Source organism: Aplidium turbinatum, chromosome 11 (assembly GCF_918807975.1).
Source record: "Aplidium turbinatum chromosome 11, kaAplTurb1.1, whole genome shotgun sequence".
NCBI classification, from domain to species: Eukaryota; Metazoa; Chordata; class Ascidiacea; order Aplousobranchia; family Polyclinidae; genus Aplidium; species Aplidium turbinatum.
Genome location: NC_137482.1, coordinates 5,325,919 through 5,350,851, shown reverse-complemented (window position 1 = coordinate 5,350,851; position 24,933 = coordinate 5,325,919). Strand labels below are relative to the sequence as shown.

Below are 24,933 nucleotides of genomic sequence, written 5' to 3'. Positions count from 1 at the left end.
TTCATTTACAGTATATTTGTAATTAAGGATTAATGTAGCTGCCCCAGGCTTGGTGGCAGCGTAAAGGTACACTCAATAACCTTAGCTGATCGGAAATCGACGACTCATCGGAACCAATAACTTAAGCTGCTGCCGTTCTTCGACGCTGATTACAGAAATTGGATTCATCTATTTGCCGACTTTCTATTATTTTTAACCCGATTAGACGCTGCGGTCATTAAAATAAATGACGTCTTGTAATTAAGCACGACTTCAACTGATCGGCGAATAGCTTACCTGGATTAATCAATGCTTGCAGTCTTGCCTTTTAATACGCATTGAAAGATGTATAAATTATGGAGTAGTTAAAAACCACAGCGCGTGATCTGAACTTCACATTCAATAAATATTGAGAAGGCAACGCCACACAATCGGATCGAAAAAAGTTATCAAATTTCGAGGTTTCTGACGAGGGCTTAGAATGAGCCGAAAACGTTCAATTACTCAATTCATTAATATGTAGCCTACTGTATAATTGTAATGCTTCATTAGCTTGCGTTGCCCTTTAGAATAAGAAAGCAACTTATCTTGCAACACCAGGGCTCCTGAGAATAATTTGTGCCGAAATATCAAGGAGACTTTCGGGCTTCAAATTCAGAAACTTTAAAAAAAAACGCATCACATCTCACGAATACGCTGTGGTTTGAAGTTTCGGGGCTCCTGAAATCATCTCAGGCCAAGCCCAAGGATAAAAAGTACCCCCCGGACCCCCCTGCTGTACAAGACTCTCCACTTGAGATGAAACCTTATTCGCACGCTGAAAAACTTTCAACAAAAGTTTTGTTTTCTTTTATTGTATTGTTGCAACTTTCACAAAAAAAAGTGCAGCTTTTCTTAGTTGCATAAAAGAGTAAAAATAGTAGCGCAAGATCGTTGTTACGACGGAGTCTTCTTTCGTTTCCTTCCTCGTTTTGCTCCGTTTGTTGCATTGCTGTTGGCGGAGAGTTGTTGAAGATGCTGGGTCAGGCTCATCTAAGCAAATCGTGTCATCAATTATTAAAATGCAACTTTTTTTAAAACTTGGTCAGTTTAAAAACCAACTTAAAAAAATGAGCAAACAAGTTAAGGCTTCACTTGACTTAGAAGTTATTTGCAAAAGCATCATGAGAAGCTGTTTAAATGTTCTATGACACGTTGCGGGGAGAAACAGTTAGAATGAGAGAAAAGAAACCAAATGGCGTCACGTGATGTTTAAACTACCCCAGACCTCCGCACAGCCGGAACAAACAGAAAGCCTTCCAAGTATCTGGTCGTTTGTTCGAAAGGAAATAACCTAAGTTGTTTGTTATTAAACAATTAATTATTATTAATGGATGGACAAAGCATTGTTTTCAACAAACTCGTAAAAAAAGAATCAAAACTTAGTTTTTTGAAGTCATTACAAGAAATGGAAGTCAAAGGACAAAAGTTCAATAAACTGGAAAGAGATTTAGGCTACTCGACAAATATTTCAATCGCAAACGGCAACTGGCTACAAAAAATGCGCTGAGACATGGCTGAAATATAATAATGATAACGCAAAAGAAGGCCTAACACAGTTACTCGTTGACACTTTATGCTGGAATTCCTTGTTCTACCTGTGATGAATAAACGAACACAAGCATGAAAAAGTAAACGTAACAGGCTTCTTGAAATATTTCGCTATTGGCGCCAGTGCTCTGCATGGCATGTAATCAATTTTGAATATACTTTTCAAAAAGGTTACGACGCCAAAAAGTAGGTAAACGTGTAATTCACTTGACAGCTGGAACCAAAATAGTCTTTGCTGCAGTGTTATTTAAATGCAATGTTAAGGACATTTAAACACACGCCCTTGAGATTATTGTGATAATTGATCAACGCATTGACATGTTTCAAAGTGACTGTCTTGCAGAACATACAAAAAAAAAATCGCCCAAAACCGGTCTCTTATAAAGCACTTGCACTAAGCAAAGATTAACTGGTTGATTTGCTAGTCGAAAAAAAGCACCAGAAACGCACATCACATCCATGGAGTAACGTTTTCCTTATTACAACATCTAAAATAATTTGGCAACTTTCACCCGGTGGAGGAACATATTCAAATATGTAGAACGACATTGAAACTTTCTTGTACAACAATAAAAATCAGCATAGCCTGGTGGAATGTGTCAATAATTGTACACAGGAAGTAGCTGTTTTTGAGGAAACTTGCTTATTTTTAAAGCGAACTAAAAATAACGAAAGTACTAAATATTGACGTATGAAATTTACATTCGAACAAACTCATCAAACTGAAAGACTCTTGTGCTCTTTATATCAAAATATTTGCTTAATTCAGCATACCTCATTTCCTCGTAAGCCATTGTATCACTAATACACAGACGGTGAAGAAATTATAAGACACGAAAAGGAAACCGGGAAAACACCGAAAACACGAAAACAGGAAGAGAAATTTTTTCGAAAGTAATATGTGCGCCATACATCAGGGACGTACAAGAAGCGACCTACAGGCCTCATCGTGAGTTTCCGAAGACGGACTTGAGTTTTTGTTGATCAAACGCAAACTTGAACACACGATGACAATATTTAGTTGTTGTGGCTGTTTTAAGCTCTTGACTAAAGCCAACGTCAACAGCATCATCTCAACCGCAATCTGCAGCTTATGCAGAAAACAAAGCTTTGAACGCCATTTGCTTTATGACGTACATCAAGCAAACAACAGGATTTATGTTTAATCGGTATTGCGTCTTGGATAGAAAACATATTCCTTCGTCCGCTACTCAGCCAGTGAGTAAGTTTTTTTCTTTCAACGTCTGCAGACGTTGATTCAATGTAACAAAAATGATTCGCTGCCTGGATTTGTTTAAGTTGCGTTACAGCTTTAAACTATTCAACATTTTTGCAATAATTCAATGTCAGGTTTTGTTGAACTTATTCAGTCCTAATGAACACAATGAGTGGCATTTCGTACCATGAAGGCTTCAAGCGAAGTTAGACGCCACTTGTTTCATCGAATGAACAACTTGTTTTCACAAGAACAGCTTTCACATTCGAACAATGGAAAGCAACTTCAATTATCCCAAGAAACGAATTGTACAAAGCGATAAAGTCCCCACATTGTTGTTAACGGATTAGGAAAATATTTGCGGAGTTATTACGCCTTGAAGGCGCAGACTGGCTCCACTGACAAAACAAAAAACTGCGGAAATTTTCCGAGTTAATGATTAGCGTCTTTGCAATAGACTTTGAGTGGCGATGACGGTTTGTTGGGTCATTAGGGTCATCAACGTGTGTTATTTATTGGGATGTAGGAAAGATTTAATGAGCTTGCTGGTGAATTTAGCTTGATTTGGCAATTTTTGTCGATGCTTGAATCTGCTTAATTGCCATTACTACCCGTGTCGCGATATGAATGGATGGTCGATGATGGAAACAATAAGGAAAAAAAATACATCTTGAAATAATCACTTTTGCAACGCTCTTAATTTCTTTTCTCAATATTGTACAGATATTCCCATATATCTACAACGTCTAGCCTTCTCTCAACATAAAACCAAGAATTGAATATGGCCTGCCATTGAAGATATGTACCTAGTATTGTATTTGATGCCCCACACTCAACTCCCCAAAGTACAGCAGATAATTTGGAAGAAATCAAGTTGCAGAGGCTGCCAAAGCAGGAAAAGTTATCATTTATGTATCGTTTTAGCATCTGGCAATGTTGAAACGATGTGAAGAATAACTTATTATGCCAGCTAGGAGATACCTGAGGGGAGTTGCCATGATCAGCAGCGGAAGAGCGTGCGGTGTTGATCATCACTGACTGGCCTGGGATGCGGATCGGCAGCTGTTGGATGGTGGTGTTCTAATAAATAATGCAATGCACGGTTAGGAAAGCATTTATCATGGAAATCAGTCGTTTACATTGATTCAAAGTCTGCAAAATCAAAGTTACAGGTCACTGATTTACTGAAATGCGCACAAAGAGCAACAAAACGACCGTTCTCCCTCGGTCGCAACTTCCAGGAAAAGCAGGAGCTGCTGCCGCATCGGTGGTCACGTGACTCGTTCTTGTCGGACAAAGCTGCTTGGGTAGCTGGTAGTTATGTAAAAGTGAGCATTGCTGGCTTTAAAAAAAAGTAAAACAAAAGCTTCCATCCCCAACCTAGTACAAAATATACGACAGTTTGGGCTCGTTTTCAACCGAGACAATGATTCAACCTCGAAATCGCTGAATATCATTTAAAAACTCAGCAGACATGATCATTTTTGGCTTGATTGTAAAGATCATAAAAATAGGATATATTGTTTGGAAGCCGCACAAATGCAAGGAATGATGACATCATCTAATCATGTCACAATTGCACCGAGTAGTTTCTCATAACGTGATTACTTTACAGAACTCTGGTCAACATTTGGTGATCAGCAACGTTAAACAAATGCAAATGTAACTGATCTTGTTAAAACAATGCTCAATTTCGAGCTGGATACTTGCCAAATGATGTCACTCAAACTTAGCCGAGGTTGCATGAAATAATGGTATGAAGGAGAAGTGACAGGTGGTTTTACCATCTGCAAAAGTGACTCTTTTCGCATCGTTTTCACGTTTAGTAACGTTAATGCGATGCAAAAAAATGCGTTGTGTCAAATGCTTGAAATTCTACAGCTTAATTATTAAACTAATTAAGTTGGAAAAAAGGCGTTTTGACGGAAGAGCAAACTTGAGGCAGACAACCACTTTTTATAAACAATAGAAACCTTGCAATTAATTACTGGAGTTAAGAATGTGGTGTCTAAACAATGGGATTATGCGAAGCATATGATCAGTTGGCGGTACACATAACACTTTATACTGAAAAGACTTAACATATTTCGGAAATCAATATTCTAATAAAAACAAAAAAATTTCCAAAAATATAATGGCGAGCATTGCAGGATTTTTTTTTCTGCTTATCTGACTATTAAGCTAATGGCGTTTAATAATAATTAACTCAATAATTTAACAAAGCCGATATGCTTCACAAGTTGATCATTCTTTCAATATGTGCATTGTATAATATCCATACATCTTAAATTTCAATATTCATTACAGCTGAAGCACTAAAGTAAAGAAATTCTTTGCTTTGCGGTCAGACCTCGAAATAACTAACACAACAAATATTGTGTCCAATCCAAAAACATAATTACAGCAACACAACCGACACCAAATATAGCGGGAAGTACACAAGAATGTTGCCAGAAGCGGATCTTTGGATTATATCATGTTCCATTGGCAGATGTTTATTACCAAGCAATTGTCCCAGATAGCAAAATTCGTCATTTTTTACATTAATTCAACGACAAATTTTGTTGCCTGGACAGCCACATTTCGGCAAATACTTGTCGCCCAGTTGTCGGTGAAAATATCTGAGATGAAAAACCTCGGACAAATTTCGACTACCAGAAGAAACCGTGGCTTGTTTTATATTTATTTATTGTCGTCACTAAGATTTCTCGGAAAGCGAAAGAGAAAGAAAAAGATGCAAAATGCCATGCTGCAGCAAGTCGGAGGGAAAGGAAACCTGATCATTTCAAAAATGTGCACAAATACACACACACAAAAAAACAACCGTTTCGCTTCAAAGAAGCCTGGTCTTCATCCCAAAACATCAGGGTCCACCAATTGTCTCTACTTCTCTCTATTGTCAGCATCTTTAATTTTTAACTTCAGTTTTTCCGGGTCATCCTTCACTGTGTCTTCCCATGTTTAGATGGTAAATGTATAATATTGTATATGCATAAAATGCATTCAAGAAAGAAAATGCAGCAGTAGCGCATAGTGACAGTGCGTATACAAAGATGCAATGCATGGATTGAAATAAGAAAAACACAGTATATAAAAAACAAACACAACGGTTGTAAAAATAACGTAGTGAATGTTTAGGTCAGGAACAATTTCATTCAAGCGTCCAGTTAAAAGTGGGGATCAGCTACGCCGGCGTAGAATGGGACAATGAAAAAATAAAGTCATCTTCAAATAGATGCTCGACTGCTCGTATATATGTGACGTTAGAATTAGATGATTGTGATGGAAAGTAGCAATAATAAAGTGATGACTAAGGCAATGTCCATTTTTACATCAACAACCCACAACGTTTACATGCGTTGAATCAATGCCAAAAAGAACTGCTTGGGATTAGTTTGCAATTGAGTTGGGACAAACCTTCGGTGTTTGAAACAGAGCACAAGCCATGGGAGCACGTAGCAGTGGCATTGTGGACGATAAATCAGTCTATTTACGTCATAGCCACGTTGGTGTTTACTGTGATAAATAACACATAATCCGAAAACAAAGTTAAAATAACGCAATTTAGTTTGCACACTGACAGAAAGATGGTGATACTAGTCAACCGTGCTCGGGATTATGAAGATTTGAATCGTCTTGAAAGAACAAGGCTTACGTGGGGTATCGAACCAGCAGCCTTCAGGTCATCAGATAAACAAGTTCATAACCATGCGTTGAAACACAAACGCTTGACGTCAGCAATTTCAATCTGGCACTGCAATCACCCTCATTGTCACAATTGCATGAAAGAGAGGTGGAACTCGACTGTGTCGGCTTAACGCTACATGAGATCAGGTTTTGAATTTTTGGCTCAATTTTTTTTTTTTACACGGCCACATAGCCCACGATCCACAGTCGTTAGAAAAACACGAAAAAACGAATGTGGTTGAAAAGCTACAAATTCTCGTTATGCTGAAGCTAAAGCAAACGGTACTTACCGACCCAACCTGAACCAACTGGACAGGTTGACGCACGTTTGTTCCACGCACGTTGGCAGTCAGCATCTGCGTGCGTGGGTTGAACGTCAGCGTGGCGGACTGTCCTTGTGCGTCGTTGCTTTGAGCGAATGTTTGCTGCTGCTGCTGACGATTGCTGCTGGCTGCCACACGAAGTTGCTGTTGTTGTTGTTGTTGAGTTCCCACTGCGCGGCAAACAATATCAGCGACATGTCAATCAAACTCTGCTTTCAGCATTATAACTTTTTGTAGATGACTTAATCTTGGTTGACCGATGGTCTCAAATGAATTAGTATTAATCAGACACGCGCCTAACTGCACAACTTGCAAACTTCCCTTTGTGCATCGTTGTAACGTCGTCAGATGCTAAAGTGACGTAAAAAAGCGATATTTTTGTACGATAAGTTGCACGCGGTTCGAAATGGTCAAGAAAAACACCGATATCCATCATGGAGATAAACAGAAGTAATCAGTTCACCACACCTTTTCTAACTCAATTAAGGTTAAAAATGGTAAGTCAGCGTCGAGCTGCGTAATTAAAGTTTTGGTTTTTGTTGAGCAATCATTCTCAGAGCATTGAAAATGCCATATTGTTGTGAATGGCCTTCAAAACAACTGTCAAGTGCGCTGAGATGAAAGGAGGAGAAACTTATCAGGCTGACACCGTGATAGGTTAAACCACACGGAGAAAAACTTGTAATTTCTATGAAAACCTCATTAGCGTTAATTTTGATAAACAGGTGTTTGCTTGTTTGTTTGGGCAAATGGGAAATGTTACAAACGAATCGTATTGAACTCAATGTTTTTGCGAACACGAGCGGATACAGAAACATAGTAAATAGATTTTTTTTAATGTCAACCTGATTACATCGATTTTGCGTCTTGCGATGTTGGATAATCATAAACGAGCCTGTGTTATGACGAAGCGCTACAAACCATACGTCACACAGAAAGGGAAAAAACAACACATTCATTATGCAAAAGGAAATTCGGCCTTCTGCCAAGTAGGTGAACTCGCCCAGACGTTGAATCAATGTAAAAAGTGATTGATTTGCTGGCTGGGTTGGTTTTACTAGGTTTCCAATCAACAACTGCATGAGAATAACAGGGCGAAATACAATGAAAAGAAATGCTTCAGAACTTAACTGCGGAACTGTTGCCATAAGCGACTGAAATAATAGGTTGCCAGATTTCAAAGCAAAGGATAGCATCTTTAGTTCTTTTCCCTGCAGTGTATAATCTAACTACTGCCATCTTGCGAAGATTCTGAAAACGGTGTAAAAATGCGAGCAAAAAAAAGATTTTATTTGCGCATGTGCTAATAGAAACAAACGATGTTTAACTTCAGCTGACGTGTTTGAACGTTGTAATGTCCCTCGGTCAGAGACATCTATGGTGAACGGTGACGGGCTGCATGTGGTTAAATTATTGAAATTATATCATGACCCAGTGCAACTCATGTAACGATCCAGACGAAAAATTTATCATTTTTACATTGATTCCACGTCTGCAGACGTAGAATCAATGTAAAAATGCCGGAATTAGCTGCCTGGGGACAAACTACTGCCGTTGTCGATATCGCTTGAGAACAGTACTTTGGCAAGGCGTTTAACGGCATGTATAATGGTGGACACGAATATTAGCGTCTTCACCTTTTTGTCTGTTAAATCTAAATCTTCAAACGCTTGCCATAAATCTGGACATTACACACACAAAAAAACGTGCCAGTAAAAAATACAAAATCATGACATGACCTCTGCACTTCAACTTGACTCGATTTTATGTAGTTTGAAAATTGAGTCAATGGAGTTTTAGTTCAAGTTTTCGTGCCTGATTTCGATTCTCTTTAAGAATGCAAGTGGTGATGTAACAACCAACCGGCCGCTATGCATCGATTACATCAATCCTACGTTCAATCAATGCAAAAGTGAGAAAGAAATCAACTCAAGAAGTGTTCTTTAAAAAGTTGTTTTTGTATCGTTGAATTAAGTCACGTGTTTATACGTCACGTGTTTATAGCAGGCGTTATTATTGGCGGGCTATGATTAGGTGTCAAATTAATTTTTAATGTTGAGATGGAAAACGGTAAAAAATAAAGACGTTATCGAGATTGGAGACGGCCACCCCATGCATTGGTCTATATGAGGAAGGTCATGAAAATTAAATTAGGGGATTAGAAAGTTTTTTTTCCGTGTTGTTATATCTGTTGCCAACTTTAGATGGACTTACGTAACATCTGCCAGACGCCGAATGAGAATGTGTTTTGTTATAGTACCATATATAAATTATATGGTATTATTATTATTAAAGTGTTAATATATTTCAGTTCAAGCTCATCTGGCACTATTTAGTTGCATGTATGAAACCTGGAACTTATATTTGAGCATTCGCATGTTGGCTGCAATACAAGATCTCTCTATGAGCAATTTTCTTTCAAGTCAGTCTTGCATTGTTTGCAATGGATAAACTGTACTTGAGCCCAGGGCTGCGATTTTTTCTTTCTTGTCGAACGACCAAAAATTCTACGCTTGTTTGTCGAATAGTAATATGACGTCACAAGAGTCAGATTATAAGCGTTTGGCCGCGAGTTACCGCACAAGTTGTGTGGTATCAGAGCTGTATCAGAGTCACTTACTTTAAGTTTTTAATCGCACGCTGGTTGAGTGATTCCATCTACGACGGCAAAAACATAGCCGTCGCCAAATCAACACACCTTAGATTGCTGCGACAATTGCCGTATGCTGTTTAATCAAACGAAAGTTTATGCGCTTCTTCGTCGCGTGTCACACGGCGGTAGCCCAGAGCATCACGCAAGCTATTTTATGCGCTGACAATGCTCTTGTGAACTGTAAAAAGTTTGCAACCTTATAAATACCAGCTTATTGTTACGCAAAAGTTATTCTTTCATCGAATGCTTATTGTATACCGGTGTCGTTGCGAATATAAATCATCGTGAAAGAAGATCCAGTTAAAAAGTGGAATTTACCTGCTATAGATTATCAAACAGAAGGAAAAGGTAGTGTGGTATTTTGCGAAATTTGTAAAGAATTTTATGACGGAAACAAATCGGAATTAGAAAAGCTACGGGATCAAGTTAATAAAGTAGTAAAAAAATTAGATAAACGGTTCTTCGGCAGAAAAGAAAAATAATGCTTCTGATCATATGGCATTGCGCGTTCATGAACGGGCAGTTTTGCGTCTTCAAGTATTCCAGTGACGATGCGACAGCTTCATCCTCCCATACAGCGTCTTATGATTTCGATTCTGACAGCTAGTTCTTTATCAAACAGACTCGTGTTTGTCTCAATTGTGCCGAAATTATGTTAGTGCAAAATATGTAAATCGAGGCAATCATCTCGCAGTGAGATATTAATTTGTTACCGGTACCTGGTTGAACAATTAACGTTATTTTATGATAATTCAAAGTCGCTAGATGTCGAATTAATGCAAAACAAACGTAAATTTCTTCTTGGGCATTGTTACGCAGGCAGCAAAATTCGTTATTTTTGCATTGACTTCACATCTGTAGACGTTGAATCAATGTAAAAATGATGATTTTTGCTGTCTGGGTACGCAATGTAACCCGCCAGGAAATTTAAATAGATTTGTGCTGACTCGAACGTTGAATCGGACCCAAAATTAACTTACTTTTCCCCCTGAGTTATTTAACGTAACAGCGTGCGTATCGCTACTTTTGGTATTATTACATCACTACAAATCAAACAGTGCGGTCGTGACTCGTGATAGACTACTCTAGTATATTTTTCGCTTCTCGTTTTTTCGATTCAACGTCTGCAGACGTTGAATCAATGTAAAAACGACGGGTTTTGCCAGCTGGGTTGTGTGCTTTTGTGAATGCAAATGCGAAATTGCCCATTACGTAATCACAGAAACCCTTTTAGTGGATGGAAGTCAAGTTGCAACCGTGTTTATCTGTCTATTATTCTATATTCCCACCGCATAATTTACTCGCAATCATTCTCGTATCATTTGTTCAATTTGTGCTTTCAGTCCAGTGTCGTTACAGTTACAGTACATAGTTAAATTTATCTTACGATTTTTCATTTTATGTATTGCAGATTTAATTCCTGATGAGGACACACATGGCCACCTAAAGATACGGCCTGATTTGTCACATTTTGCAGAAATTTTCAGGTTTTTCTAACTTTGGGCAAACGTTTAAATAAATTTTTCTAAAAATTAGATTTTTACGCTTTCTTTATTCTTTTCCCCAGATGACACAATAGGTTTTAACATCCTCACATGTTGAAAAACAAAGAAAATTTGATTTTGTAGATTTTAGTCAGACTGTTAATTTTCAATAACAGTCTGATTTTGCGTTTTTCAACTTACTTTTTTCTCATTTGCTACTGGTTCCCCAAGGCAACAAAAAAGTTTTTTGTCATTAGGAAACCGCAAAAAGTAAAAACATCTTAAAAAATGTCAGTCAAGCACTACCAGTAGCTGTAATCAAAATATGCAAAATGTGACAAATCAGGCCGCATCTCAAGGTGGCCATGGTAAACACGTACGTGTCGAAAACGTTTGAGTTTATTTAATTTAATTATGTTATATTTTGTGTGAAATAAAGTATGCTAAACCCGCTAAAGTTACTATGTTTTATTTCTCTATTCTATATTCACATCGCAAAACATTTCTGCAATCTTGGAACAACAAGTGCATAAGTCAGACATAAATCCAAACTTACAAACACGTTGACAATTAAAGTAGCCTACTTCGGTTATTTTATCTAAGAAAGAAACCCGTTGTGTCGAATAGCACAAAACGTGTGTGGCGAAATGTTTGATGCCAGGCGTTGGAACTTCGATCAAAGTATTCTCCGCAGTGTTCAAAATGGCGGCGCTGACGCCTTGGGAGTTTCTCGTGTGAAGCGTCGCTTTTTTGAAGTACCTGGCGCAAGAAAGTTTACGTAAGTCAGCACTCTTATGATTGCATCATGTGATGCCCCCCCCCGATTGTTCCTCAACCTGACGACGTTGTCCTCTCTCAGTTTTTTTCCTTTTTATTTTCCTTTTTTTTTTTTTCGTTTTTTTTTTTCGTAAGGCACGGCGTTTGTCGAATAGTGATGGCGCGTGTCGAGTGACCTCGTCACCGAAAAAGGCAAAAATCGCAGCCCTGCAAGCCTATTTTAAAGTTTAACGGATTAAAGGTAAAAAAACTTGAAACTATCGTCTAAATATAGAACTTCAGGTTAATGCCTCACAGCAGACACTCATCCAAAGGTGTTCGGGTTTGGTTTGTGTTTTTTTTTGAATATAATGAAACTATTTCAGAAAGTGTCCACTAAAACTCGAAAGCAAGTGATTTCGAAACAAGCCTGCTGTTGCATACGGTAACTATGACGGGATTTCAACAACGTTTCAAATGAAACAGACGTGGAGTACACACAAAAAAACCTTTTCACTTTCTTACTTCTGCATGTGCATCAACTTGGCCTATACAGTATACAAACATAACGCATGCATTCCCAGAATATGTAAAAGTCAGTCGACTATTTCAACACTTTGGTAACTCACCGTTGGTGTTGTTGTTATTAGTTACAATGGTGAATTGACCAGACGAAGCAGGCAAACCAGACGTTGCTATGGTAAAGTGCTGGGTGCCTGATGAAGAGCTTCCCTTGTCTTGGTTCACTACAACGTTCAAATTTAACGTTAACAAACGTTTAAAAAGAGTTTATGAAAGGAGTAATTCAGAAAAGACGCCAAAAAATAATGGCCGAGTTCCCAATACTCCATTTTATGAAGTGAAACATGAGAAAGCAGAAACTTATTGATCTGGAAGAGTAGATGATCTCGACGTCAGCAATCAGCATTGCTTTCACAAACGTCAGACAGACAACAATGGTTGCCGCAAGACTTTAATAACTTTGATATTTATCCAGATGTTGCGACGGGAGAAGTCCTTGTTACTTATTGCATCGTTACAATCTCAAGCACGTTTCAACGATCGTGTTTTGTCGCTTTTACCTGTTTCTATTATGCTACATTATGGGCAAGTAGTTTTCGCTTTGATGATCAGAAATAAAAATAACTGAACTAAATAGAAAGAACTCTTAATTTTGAGAAAGCGAGCTTCCCGGTACCCACATTGATTTGCTGCTGCAGCCAATTGCATGGCGATTCCAGCTGGGAACTGTTCCGCCGGGATGGTAACTGTTCCTCCTGGAAACCTCGATCCGGATGTCAGTTGGATTTGCTGGATATTGCCAAGAACAGATGTTTGAGAGGAGGAGGAATTTCTTGCTCTAAAACATCAAAACAGAGCAATTGGTGAAAGTGTCAAAATTCGGCGTCCGTATGTAGGTTACAAAGCAAAAATACCTCAATTCAAATTGTGCACCTTTTTAGAATTTTCTACAAACTAACTAACATAATGTTTTTTTTTTGTCGTAGCCAGGTTTAAGAATTGGTTGAAGATTTAGATCAAGTGAAGGAGAAGCCAACCTTCGTATCCACCTTCAACTGTCTTTCCAAAGCCACATGCTCTTGAGCGGTGTCGAACCAGTGCCCTTCTGAGCGTCACATCAGCGCTCTCACCATTCAGCATGGAACCAACAATGATAATGTGACGATGACTAGACTAAACCCATGCGCGAGTTACCAACATAGAAAAAGATTTCGAAACTGTTCAAATATCCCACATACCCCAGAAGATTGAGCGCGGTTGAGATCTGCTGCCCATCACTGGAGTTAGCGGGAACGGGCATTCTTACAATGCTTCCACTTTGTTGCTGCTGTTGTTGTTGCTGCCTCGTGATTTGCTGGAGTTGAACTGCACCGTGCGGAATGCCACTATGTTGTTGCTGCTGCTGTCCTTGAATGTTCGCCAAAGGGAGTTGAAGACTAATGGAGTTGGCTCCGTGATTGCTTGCATTCAACTGCATAAGTTAGTACGGTGAATAATTGAAATTTTGCGACATAAATGTTGCAATACGTTGTTATAACGCAACGAATACTTCATAAAAAACATCTCTTAATAGAACAGTTCATTTCGCTGTTGAGTAAACAAAAGCTGTCGCTATGTGCGTCAAATAGATAATTGCACAATATGAGAAATAATGCACGGCTTGAAGACTCTCAGAAGTAAGAGAAAAATGAAAAACGAGAAAACGAAGACCAAAGAAAACATGGGAAGACACAGCGAAGGATGATCTGGCAAAACTGAACTTAAAAATTAAAGAAGCCGACAATAGAGAGAAGTAGACAATTGGTCGACCCTGATGTTTTGGGATGAAGATCAGTCTTTTTTGAAGCAAAATGGAGAAAGAAACAAGCGCAAGAAATATGCTCAGAGTTGTAATTGTGTTCAATTTCCTTTGTCAATTGCTTCCAGATGACCTAACAATAACGTAAAATTGCGCACCACAAAGCAGTTTTCAATTGAGTCAACTTACCACTGTAGCATCTCTGCCTGCATTTGTGAACGAATTGTTGTTCTCGACCACGGTGGGCGTGGCAAGGGGCGTGTGGCCAATGGCAGCGGTGTTGGTAGCTTGATTGCCTGAGCAAAAGCAAAGCATTAAAAATGGTTTGTGGAAGTAAACATCATTGATCAACACATTTAACGATATTTTTAGAAAATCAAGCAAATTTTAAGTGTAACTTCAGAGCCGTTTTACACCTGATTCGCCGGGCAGAAGATTCCAACTACCTGCTCCACTCAAAACTCAGCGTCCCACCTCAGGAACCCTCCCGGCGGCGAAAGTCAAGACACCCCTTTGTACCAGCTACCATTGAACTATTACCATTCAGCAATCACACCATCAGTGCAGCACATCATATGGAAGACACTTGGAATGCGGCATGGTGCGCCGCCGACGCCAAACTCCATGGTTTTACAGTATACCTCACCCGGTGGCATGCCCCCATAGTATGGACCAGCCCCGGCCGACTTGGGATAAGCTTAACAAAATCCGAACAGGAGTCGGCCGCTTCTATTTCAACATGTACAAGTTGGGTTTGGCTCCCTCATCGGCCTGCGAGTGCGGCGAGGAGGAACAAACGGCTGACCGTGTCATTCTTGTATGTCCCATTTACAAGGCACCAAATGGAATGCATGGTATGGCAGCAATGCACGAAACTATATTCACCTGGCTTTCTATTACCTGACCTGAAATTTGAACGATCGTTTCTCATACGAAAGAAGAACAAAGCTATCAACCTTCTCAAGGTATAACTGCAAAACAATGACGACCGGGCCAGAAAAATCCGCCTGCAGACGTTGAGTCATCGTAAAATGACGGATTTTGTCGTCCGGGCACTAGCTTTGCTGAGAAACGTATTCAACTTGATGTTGCCGCAGATTGAAAATAAAAGCTACTGCTTTTACAACGTCACGTGAACAAAAGATAAACAAGTTTATGTATCAGGATTAAAACGAATTCAATCGGGAATTGCCTCAAACATGATGACTTGTGAAAAAGTAGCAGTTGAATCAACAGCACCACCTAACGAAACAATAAAAAAATAAATATGTCCACACCTTGTTGAGGCGCTATATTGAACAAGTCATGGACGGAACCTTGTCTGCTTCTTCTTCCCGATTGTGGGCTCTAAACAAGAAATATCACAGTTCAAAAATGACATTGAGTCTCATCTCTCCTTAGCATTTAGCATCGAGGAAGTGCATTTAGGATAACAATGCACTAAACTGTACCGCTATAGGGCTGCGATAAAGCAGTGTCTTGTAAAACGTATAAAAAAGCGTAACCGCGATCAGTGCAATGTCAAACAAGAACTCAAAAAATCATATTATTGTGATAAAACAATAACACTATACGTAGTATGGATGAAGATTTCAGTTTATTTAATATTGAATTATATGACTTTGGGAGAAAAACAATGTTGGTGTACTTCAAACAAATGACAATCATAAAGTAGTTGTGTCAAACACTATTATTCGAACAATGTTGAACAAACAAGAAAATAGAAAAAAAGTAAAAATTCCTGTGATCTTGTGGATAATCACTGTGGTCTTGACAGAAACAAAATTAAATTTTAAAATTAAGTTTCTAGTTTCCGTATTTCTACACAGTTTCAGCCTGTTATGAAGCACAATTAATTGTCGATTATTTGTTTAAATTAGAAATACAGCCAAGACTCTTGTAACCAATTTTTCACGTCTCATTGTTTGCTTGATATGTACCTCACACTTCCATGCACTACCTGTAGAGCAGAGAGCACATTTATTACGCTTCTCGCAATGAAAACTGACTTCTGAACGACTATGGTTTAGAGTAGGTTGAGTTTTTGCTGTGTGTTAAACATTCATTCCGCTAAGATAAAAGAAAACCCAAACTTTTCCAAACCCAGACGAATCAGTCACTTTTTACATTGACTCAACGCTTGTAAACGTTGAATCAATGTAAAAGATGACTAATTTGTTGTCTGGGTAGTCGCGCCACTGCAAGACGTAATATTTTATGACGTCACTGATTTCGCGCGCTGGCAAAAATGACAAACTCGGCATCTCCTGGCCGGAAAAGACATCAGGGGGACACAATCCGGAGACGAAAATAACCAATTGAGTAAAAAGCTCCTACGCACCTCTTGGATCTGATAAACTTCTCCACCTGCTCCGGTAAGCAAGCTGATCGTGTCCGAGCTTACTCGTCTTTCCAGAGCACGGGAACCACTGGAGCTAACACTGCGGACTTGCACAGAATGAGGAGACTGGGCGACAAGTCCGTTTTGCTGCCCCATTTGTCGAGGTATAGGAAAAACGAAAGCACTAAATATAATGATGTTGAAAATAGCCTTAAAAGATAACACTATCCACATGGCTGAAGCAGAAGCAAAAACGAAAGCTTAAATAATAAATATGCTAGCAGATTAATAAAGAATATGGCAGCATGATTTTGAACGGTGATCGAAAAAATTGATGAAGACTCGATCAGTGATACGACATTAGCAGGAAATATTCTAAGTTCTTCTCCAAGATTGGGTAGAAAATATCTCTAGCCATACATGCATTAAAACTACAACACAAGACGTTTTAGAAAATGCACTCACATGAACAAGCACTTACCTTTGCTGGGTAGAAGGTTGCAGTGTTACCGTGTTGAGTGTGGGGGTGGTTATTGCACTGTTTACTTGAGAATTGGAAGCCACAGCTTGACCATTACTTGCATGACTGCGTTGGCCTGGATTCGAACTCAAATGCTGGTTTGGTGTCACAGATCTTCTATGTAGTCTATCCTGTAGAACAATTAAGATGAAGATCCACCTTCTGCAAGAACAAATTTAACAAAAAAAAGTGCGTAACGTATATCAGATATCGGTTAACCGATACATTTTAGGTATTGGACAGTCGTGTGAAAAGCATTTTTTATCCTGATCATACTAAAAACAATAACTAGGCACATAAACCAATTCGTGGATTCGTAAAATTGCATTTTGTAAATGAAAAACAAAACCACAATGAAAAAATGGGCTGTTATCCGTTCATCGGTTCTCCGCGACCACTTAGCTTTGTGTGACGTCACTTCAACTAACCTTGACCCTCAGCTTTGGCCAATGCTGCACAGGAATGCTGTTGACAGAGCCCACAGCATAGAGGGATTTATCTTGTTCCAACTGCCATGGCTCATCTTGCGGCGGGAGCTGGAACTTTACGTTGTTCGGTTGCAAAGCACGAGTCTGGAGAAGAAAATGATGCATTGAAAGGCAAATATTTGCTTGTATTGAAAGCAATGTGGTTTGATGTGCGACAAGCACCATTGCTACTACTGCAGGGTGCAGGCATTTGTGAAAAATTTAACATCAGTTTAACAAATAGCATAGGGTTTTACACTTAGACGAAATAATTAATTTTTTTCTGCAAATTAGTTATTTAAACAAAGAAGACAGATCAAAACTCACCATCAATTGATTTTTGTGGCAAGGGAAAATATTTACATTTTCTAAGAATTTTTTGGTAGCGTCTAGCATATACTTATGAAGAACATAAGGTTTAATTATAGAAAAAAACATAAGTTATAATTATCTCCCGTTCCCTAGTCTCTTCGTTCAACATTGTCTATAAATTCACTTGTTCGTGTGACATGAACGTCCAACATGGCATACATAGGTATGTCCACAAGACAATTGGCTACAAGAACAAACGATTGTAGTTATTTAAATTTGTGTAAATAGATACCATAACTCAGAATGTTGTACAATATGATTTTATCAAGTAGAAAATACACATCAGGATAGAAAAACTTCATAAGCCTCAAATGTCATATATGATAGAGATAAAAAATACCTCACGATCATGTTCGATTCATGCGACACAGTATTATTGTAATATTGTTATCATTTTGTGCTTTCAAAGCGCGTATCTAACGCTTACCACTGTTACGGTGGCAGGTCTGCGGCCATCTTCAGAAAACAATTCCTGATACTGCAGAATATACAAATTGGCGCGATTTTCTGTGCCCAGGGAAAATCTGAAGCAAACAGCAAATGGCTCAATTATTAAGAGGCCGACTAATTGCCTTATGACACCATCTCTATGCTTTTGACAATCGCATCGTCGTCTGCCCTCTTGGGTAAGATATTAATTATACGTCTTTTAAATATCCATATTTAACTTACAGGAACTTTATATATAAAAGTCGTAAAAATATTTTAACTAGCTAGGTCGATGACCGCGCTAATGAGCTAATCTTACCAGAGTGAAAGATGTCATCAACAAGAGAGAAAAGGCTTATTCTGAATTTGACATCACATGAACAACGTACCTGCAACTGTCTCCTATAGAGGGCCCGGTTTCGAGAGACTGTTGGAAATATTTATTCGACTGCAGCTTGCCAAAGTAATGCATGTCCGACGGTCGCTGGTAGATCGTGATAATGGAATATACATCGCGGTTCGGGGTCTCCGATTTCAAGTGAATTTGTTGAATTTCAAGCTGCAAACAGTTACTTGTTCAACTTTTACCCGGACAGCCAAATCCGTCATTTAATGTTTAATTAATGTAAAATCGGCGAATTTTGCTAATTGGATTAACCCTCATCTTATGAAAGGCCACTCTTCAGAAAATGGCGTGATTGCCTTCTTTTAAGCAGCAAAATAAAAATGTCACAGATTTCACTTCTTGTATCAATGGCATGGTGCAATTGAATGCACGAAGAAAACAACGTCTCAAGAAATAGAAAAATAGTATTTAAAGATGCGTTGTGGATCGTATAGGTCTCAGTGAAAGCACTGAATACAAACAAAATGAATACTGTATACTCTTACTAGGTCTGAGCTGGAAAACCCTTTCGGCAGAGGTTGAATAGCTGTCGCCAGTTTCATGACGTCACTTTTGCAGGGAGTGTCAGAAACGTCCAGTGGGGAAGTGCGCCATAAATCAAGAGCCTGAGAAAGAATGCAACAACGTTATTCGAGGGTTATAAAAACGAAAAATCAAGCAGTTTATCAACGAAAAACAATTATATTATTTTACTCCAGTGAAATCGTAGAAAGTTTACTTATTTTTTTTACTTTAATAAAGTAAAAGACAAACTATAATCAAATCAATAAGACGCCATTAATGTTAATATGACTAAATTTTCGTTTGAGAAAATTAAGTGGAAGAAAGCATATGCTCACTTAACCATATCAATTCATTTGGATTAAACGAAAAACAAAATATTCACAAAATATGCAACGGTATGTAGTAGTTTTCCTTTATAAAATATAACCTAAGCTGTAAATGTAAAAAAACACTGAAAATCTGCACATTTTTGGGAAGTCGAATATCCGATGGAGAATTCAACTCCTCATCCTTTTTTGAGCGTAATTTTTGAACGAAGTCGAACAGGTGAAAAGAATCAGGAGCAGGTTCTTCACTTTGCTCTTTACATCTGCGCATCGCGCTAATACCATTGCGATGTAAGCATCTGAAAAATGAACATAAATAGGATTTGATATATATTGCGCTGTAACAACCAAGTATACTTAGCAACGGCCAAATATGAGTGATTGTTTATGAGGTGTGATAATGGTCTCCTTAATCCTTCTTGACGTATTGTGTGTTACGTAATGCTTATCACGGCTGAATAGCTGAGTGGTGAGAGCCCGGTTCGACATTTGAAAGGTCGCTGGTTCGACAACGGTCAAAAGCATACGGCTGTGTTTTTGGCAAGACGCCTGGAGGTGGACACGAAGATTGGTTTTCTTGCCTTCTCGCCCATGAATCTAAATATTCAACCACCGAGCGTAAGTCTGGATACGACAAAAATAAATCTTTCTCATATACGTGCAGTCGTGCATGGATTTTAAAGTAAACAAAAATGGTTGTAAAACGCATCCAGCGTCATTCGATGAAGCAATGGTTGCTTGAGGTAACATTAACATGATTCATCTCACCGTCTTATCACATGGCGCTTGAAGGGTTTTGTTTTATTTTCTTGAATATTCCTCATCACTTGCACAGTCGGCGAAGGATCAAGGCACAATGGGTCAGAAGTGGCGAGCAGAAGACAACTCTCTAAGGCGAGCCTGCCACAATGAGAATAAATTTGCTGTACAACAATTTGCACACAGACAGCAAAACCGCCATTTTTACATTGATTCAACGTCTGCAGGCGTTGGATCAATGTAAAAGTGACAGTTTTTTTATTGTCTAAGCTTGAAGCATTGAAAAGTCAAAACTGAGAATAAAGTTTATATTTGTGACACAACTGTATCAAAATGCGATTTAAACGTCAGCTAAAGTTAAGTACATCCTCAGCCACAGAAACGAGCATGCTGTAGCCTACTAAAGGGTCTGCTACTATTCGGTGAGTTCCTTATTCGGTGAGAGCCTTTTTCGGAGAGTTCCCTATTCGGTGATTTTTTGAATTTTTTTTTGAAAATTATCGGGTACCGTAGCCTAATTATCATTGCCGCTTTTAAATCGTTTTAACGTCGCTAAACGTTGAAATAAGACCCTAACCTTAACACGGCAATGATAATTAGGCTACGTACACGGTACCAAATTTCAAAAAATCACCGAATAGGGAACTCTCCGAAAAAGGCTCTCACCGAATAGGGACTCACCGAATCGGACTCACCGAAACGGGCCATTCCGCCCACTAAAAGTGTTTCTTGTTGGCTAAAGCCTCATGTCAGAAAAGTTTTAACTAAAACGTTGCATGCTTTAACAACAACATTTTTTTACGTTTAAAATTCACATTCATGAAAGTGGCTTTGTAATCACGCAAGGTTGATTACCAAATAATAAAACACTGACACTTACTTTTCATCTGTCCCCCATCTATATAAATGAGATGTTTCAGCAGCAATTGCATTGACGTCTCCTAACAAAGTCTGAAACAAGATATTTTAAAGATAACTGTAATAACAAGTAAACTACAGTATTACCAACCATAATTTTTAAGTTTCTGTTTTTGCTTATCAAATTTAACTTCTTAAGCCAACCCTTAAAGAAAGATATTTTACCCATTCAAAAATTGCATCGTTCAATTTTTTAAAAAATTTAAGCAGAAAAAAAAGAGATACAAATCACATAGTGCATACTTGATGCGTTGGGTGTAAAAGGACGAAACGAGTTTCAAAATGCACAGCAGAAGCTGCGATCCTGTAGTCTCTGATTTCGGCTATTAGGCAACCGGAGTGAAACATATTCATATTCCCACCACTTAAAGCTTCTATCAGCAATGGAGGAATCTGCACACGAATAACATGGTCAATACCACCACCCAACCAACATCAAAGCATATGTAGACTAAAAGTGCAAAACATACTGTCAGTTCGTTCAGTTGATACCTAACAATTTTTTGGTTTTTGACATAACTTTTATAAAATCTTACGCAATAGATGAAATAAAATTATGCTCTCATGGTGAGGTCAAACAATATCTGTTCAATCACAGTTTTTAAACTAGGTTTAAATTTTCCATGCAACATTAATACAAGCATATACCAACGCTCTAACAATGTATGGCCACACTATGTTTATTAAAATATTACGCAGATATAGGACTAATATTTCTTGCTTTGAAGCAGAAAGTTCGTGGCCAGCAGGATGCCAGGAAAAGACAACTGACAATGATCAATTTGACACACACCTGTTCATTGTCAACAAAATGTAATATTTCGTATTCGTCATAAGGCAGCTGTATTGTTTCAAATTGTTGCTTGTTGGAGTTCTTGAACATGATTGAGTAGCCATTTTCCAGAGGAAATAGATTGATCACAATTCGATTTATACTCTCATCCCCTCGACATAATTTATCTAGAGGATTCTTCGACAAATGAAGCTTCTGTAAAAGCAGCAAACAATATAAAAGACGCATTACAAAATATTGCAAACATCCTTTATAAGTGGTAACAGCAACTCCTTCTATAAATAATGACTAACCTTACGATAGGCTACAAAAGCAAATAAATAATATTATAAATGTGTAAAAAAGCACTTCCAGTAGCATTTTACTTGAAATAATTTCGAAACAAAGCGATTTGCAAGTGCTAAAAATTTCAAATTTATTACCACGCTATCATGGAAGATTAAGTATTTAATTTATATATTACTTAGGGATGGTTATCCACTGTCCTTGATATATAAAAACTTCTATCACAAAACTTTGAGTCAAAGACTTTCAATGCTGAGGTCAGCGACAAAACAAATATGATGATATACAGTAGGCCTATACACTTTGTGAATATATACAATGCTACCTTTGAAGAAGCTTCACTTGTGTCCTCAATACTGTCTTCAATTTCTTTAAGACAAATATCATTAATTTTGCTATAAATTGACCTCCACTTTGAAGTTGGATTGGCGGTTTGTTTATGGATTTCTGAGAGGTGCTTTGAAGATTGGATAAAGAACTGTGAAAGTGTAAACAAAATATATATACTGAATCATACGCACAAATGGAAAGCAAAGACCTTGCTTGCAGCAGTGATTTAACTCCATGAGGTGAGGAAGTTAAACTGCATTATAACACAGGACTCGAAATTCACGGCGGACACTGCGGACATGTCCGCCGTCACAGCATGTGATGTCCGCGGGAAGTACCACCTAGATCGGTCATATTTGTCCGCCGAGAAATAACACAGGAACTAGCGATACAAATCGTCATAGCACGAACAATTTTTGCGAGAATGTAATTTCCCGCGCATTCTAGCACGCATATAGAAAATGTTAATATTGTATCGTATCCCTTAGTTTCCATTTAAGCAGGAAAACTTTCAATTTTTACGTTGCTTTGATTGATGACATTGAATCAGCGTAACATAGGTGAATTCTTCGCCAAGAATCGATGGGAGTACGGGTACTTCTACACTATTCACGCGCAACTTAGTTTAAGTCTTACGTCACAATGTCTGGCTATGATCTCCGAGTAATATTGATAAGGCAAGGTTGGTTACAAAATTTGTTAAGCTTTGATATTACTGTAAGAAAGAAAAGGCCCAGGGAAAATTCTCTTTCGTTAACATGACGCGCAAAAATAAACCTAAAGAATAAAGCCTAGTGAAACTTTGCACAGCAGAAAATAGTAGCGTTAGTGTAGATGTTTTCCGACTCGTGCCCAAAGCATTGTGACGCAAGAAGCCACAGGACCTCGTTTCGTGGAAGTTAATCAGTTATGCGGGTATCAAGCAGCTACAGGGCGCTTTGACTCTTCCAGCGCACGTCGTTGGTCTGATGAAAGCCTTTCAGAGTGACTTCACTGCAATTTTAACAAGCCTTCTAAACCGTAGCTATAGTTCTCAAATGGTGAAGAATTATCAAGATAAAGTGATTAAGCATGACGATCGACTCTAAAACTGGTGTGTCCGCCGTGAGACTTAATTTGTCCGCCAAGATAGCTGCTCAAACCGGACACGTTTGTCCGCCGTCAACAAAAACGAATTTCGAGGCCTGTAACATACAAAAACGGTACATTTGCACTAAATGATCAAGGAAAGACTGCTTTTTGCAGAATATATACAACAGCCACTTACAAACTAATAGCTATACCAATTGCTAAACTATTGTTTAAATTTTGTTGCATTTGAGAAGTGACAAAAACAACTGAAAGTTAAGTGAAAAAGCCTGGCATTTGGACATTTTTCCTAGTAGCCCTATCCATTCAATCAACCAATCAAATTTATTTCAGCACAACTCCACAATCATTTCAATACACAAATAGCAGAACATATTACTTTATTTATATCAAAGTTACACTATTGAGGCACCGAAAAAAAGATGTGGTTGTCTAAGTCAAGGTGCCCCCACAAGGTGCATATTAATCAAAACAAGGTAAAAAAAAACAATATAGGCTATATTGCCTAGCAGTATCTATGGACTATTTGTACTTCACAGTATGCTACTCCGCAGTATATGGGATGGATAGGCTATGGTAATTGGTTAGCAATATCACATTAATAGTGAACAAAAGCTTTGGCCTGTTAGTCTCATTAACAGACACACAACAGGTAAATACGTTAGATAGCCAAATAATGTTCACTAAAAACTTTCTCAGCCAGCAAAAAATGTGCTTAATAGAAAAGTCCAAAGTTATCTAGACTTTGCAAAGACTTAGCTAAGCTACTTATAATCATAGGTCATGAAGTGATAAGAGTTTACTAGGCTACTTTCAAGGCACAGATACCATAACATACTTCAGCATTGTGGATATGGCTATTTAGCATGGTTTCGAAAACTCAACAACACATGAACGTCATTCCTTTTTTAAAAAGGTTGATTGTAGATGAACTTGGGTGATGGTAGATTGTCAAACTTCAAAGTACCTGGATCTGAATAAAACAAATACCAGATCTATGCATATACCCTACAGCACTACTTAAGCTAAAAACAAGCACCACATCTGTACAAGCTATGTACAAAAAACAAAAAGTTCGTCATAAACCATCTGCATAAAAATTTAGTAGATAAATTCTGTATACATTACTAGCATAGCTAACTGCTCTTGGCTGATGCTGAGCTTCGTCGGAGTCTGCCTCGCTTTCTGACCTAGTCTTATTCTGAAACGATCCCTGTTCCATATCTAGAAAGCTAAAACCTCAATTGCTAAGGTAACAGGGATCAGTTGTCAGTAGATGTTACAGAAAATATATTTCGCATTTATTCAGTGCATCGTCAGTTCTGATCAATTACTAGCATATTTATTATCTCCTTCAGACTATGTGATGCCTATTCCTATCACACA

General features: G+C 38.3%; 1 protein-coding gene across 1 annotated transcript; it reads right to left on the bottom strand.

Annotated features, from left to right (window-relative positions):
• Positions 1-818: 818 nt before the first annotated feature.
• On the bottom strand, positions 819-24,596 carry LOC145779604 (uncharacterized). Its single transcript, XM_082591235.1, has 21 exons — positions 24,386-24,596; positions 22,454-22,606; positions 21,844-22,038; positions 21,294-21,443; positions 21,013-21,083; positions 20,142-20,273; positions 19,513-19,672; positions 19,029-19,148; positions 18,527-18,696; positions 18,136-18,232; positions 17,298-17,441; positions 16,831-17,000; positions 16,350-16,533; positions 15,286-15,355; positions 14,198-14,304; positions 13,449-13,681; positions 12,891-13,048; positions 12,318-12,434; positions 6,763-6,965; positions 3,767-3,865; positions 819-1,011 (listed from the first exon to the last, which is right to left on the bottom strand). The coding sequence occupies exons 1-21, from the start codon at positions 24,413-24,415 to the stop codon at positions 916-918; spliced, it is 2,859 nt and encodes a 952-aa protein (XP_082447361.1). The 5' UTR covers positions 24,416-24,596; the 3' UTR covers positions 819-915.
• Positions 24,597-24,933: the final 337 nt, after the last annotated feature.

What these genes read in the sequence shown, in the direction of transcription:
- LOC145779604 (XM_082591235.1), bottom strand. Translation starts at nt 24,415, where the DNA reads ATGCTAAATAGCCATATCCACAATGCTGAA. An exon ending in GCCATATCCACAATGCTGAA is followed by an intron (nt 22,607 to 24,385) that starts GTATGTTATGGT and finishes ACACTTTCACAG; the next exon opens with TTCTTTATCCAATCTTCAAA. An exon ending in CAAGTGAAGCTTCTTCAAAG is followed by an intron (nt 22,039 to 22,453) that starts GTAGCATTGTAT and finishes CTGCTTTTACAG; the next exon opens with AAGCTTCATTTGTCGAAGAA.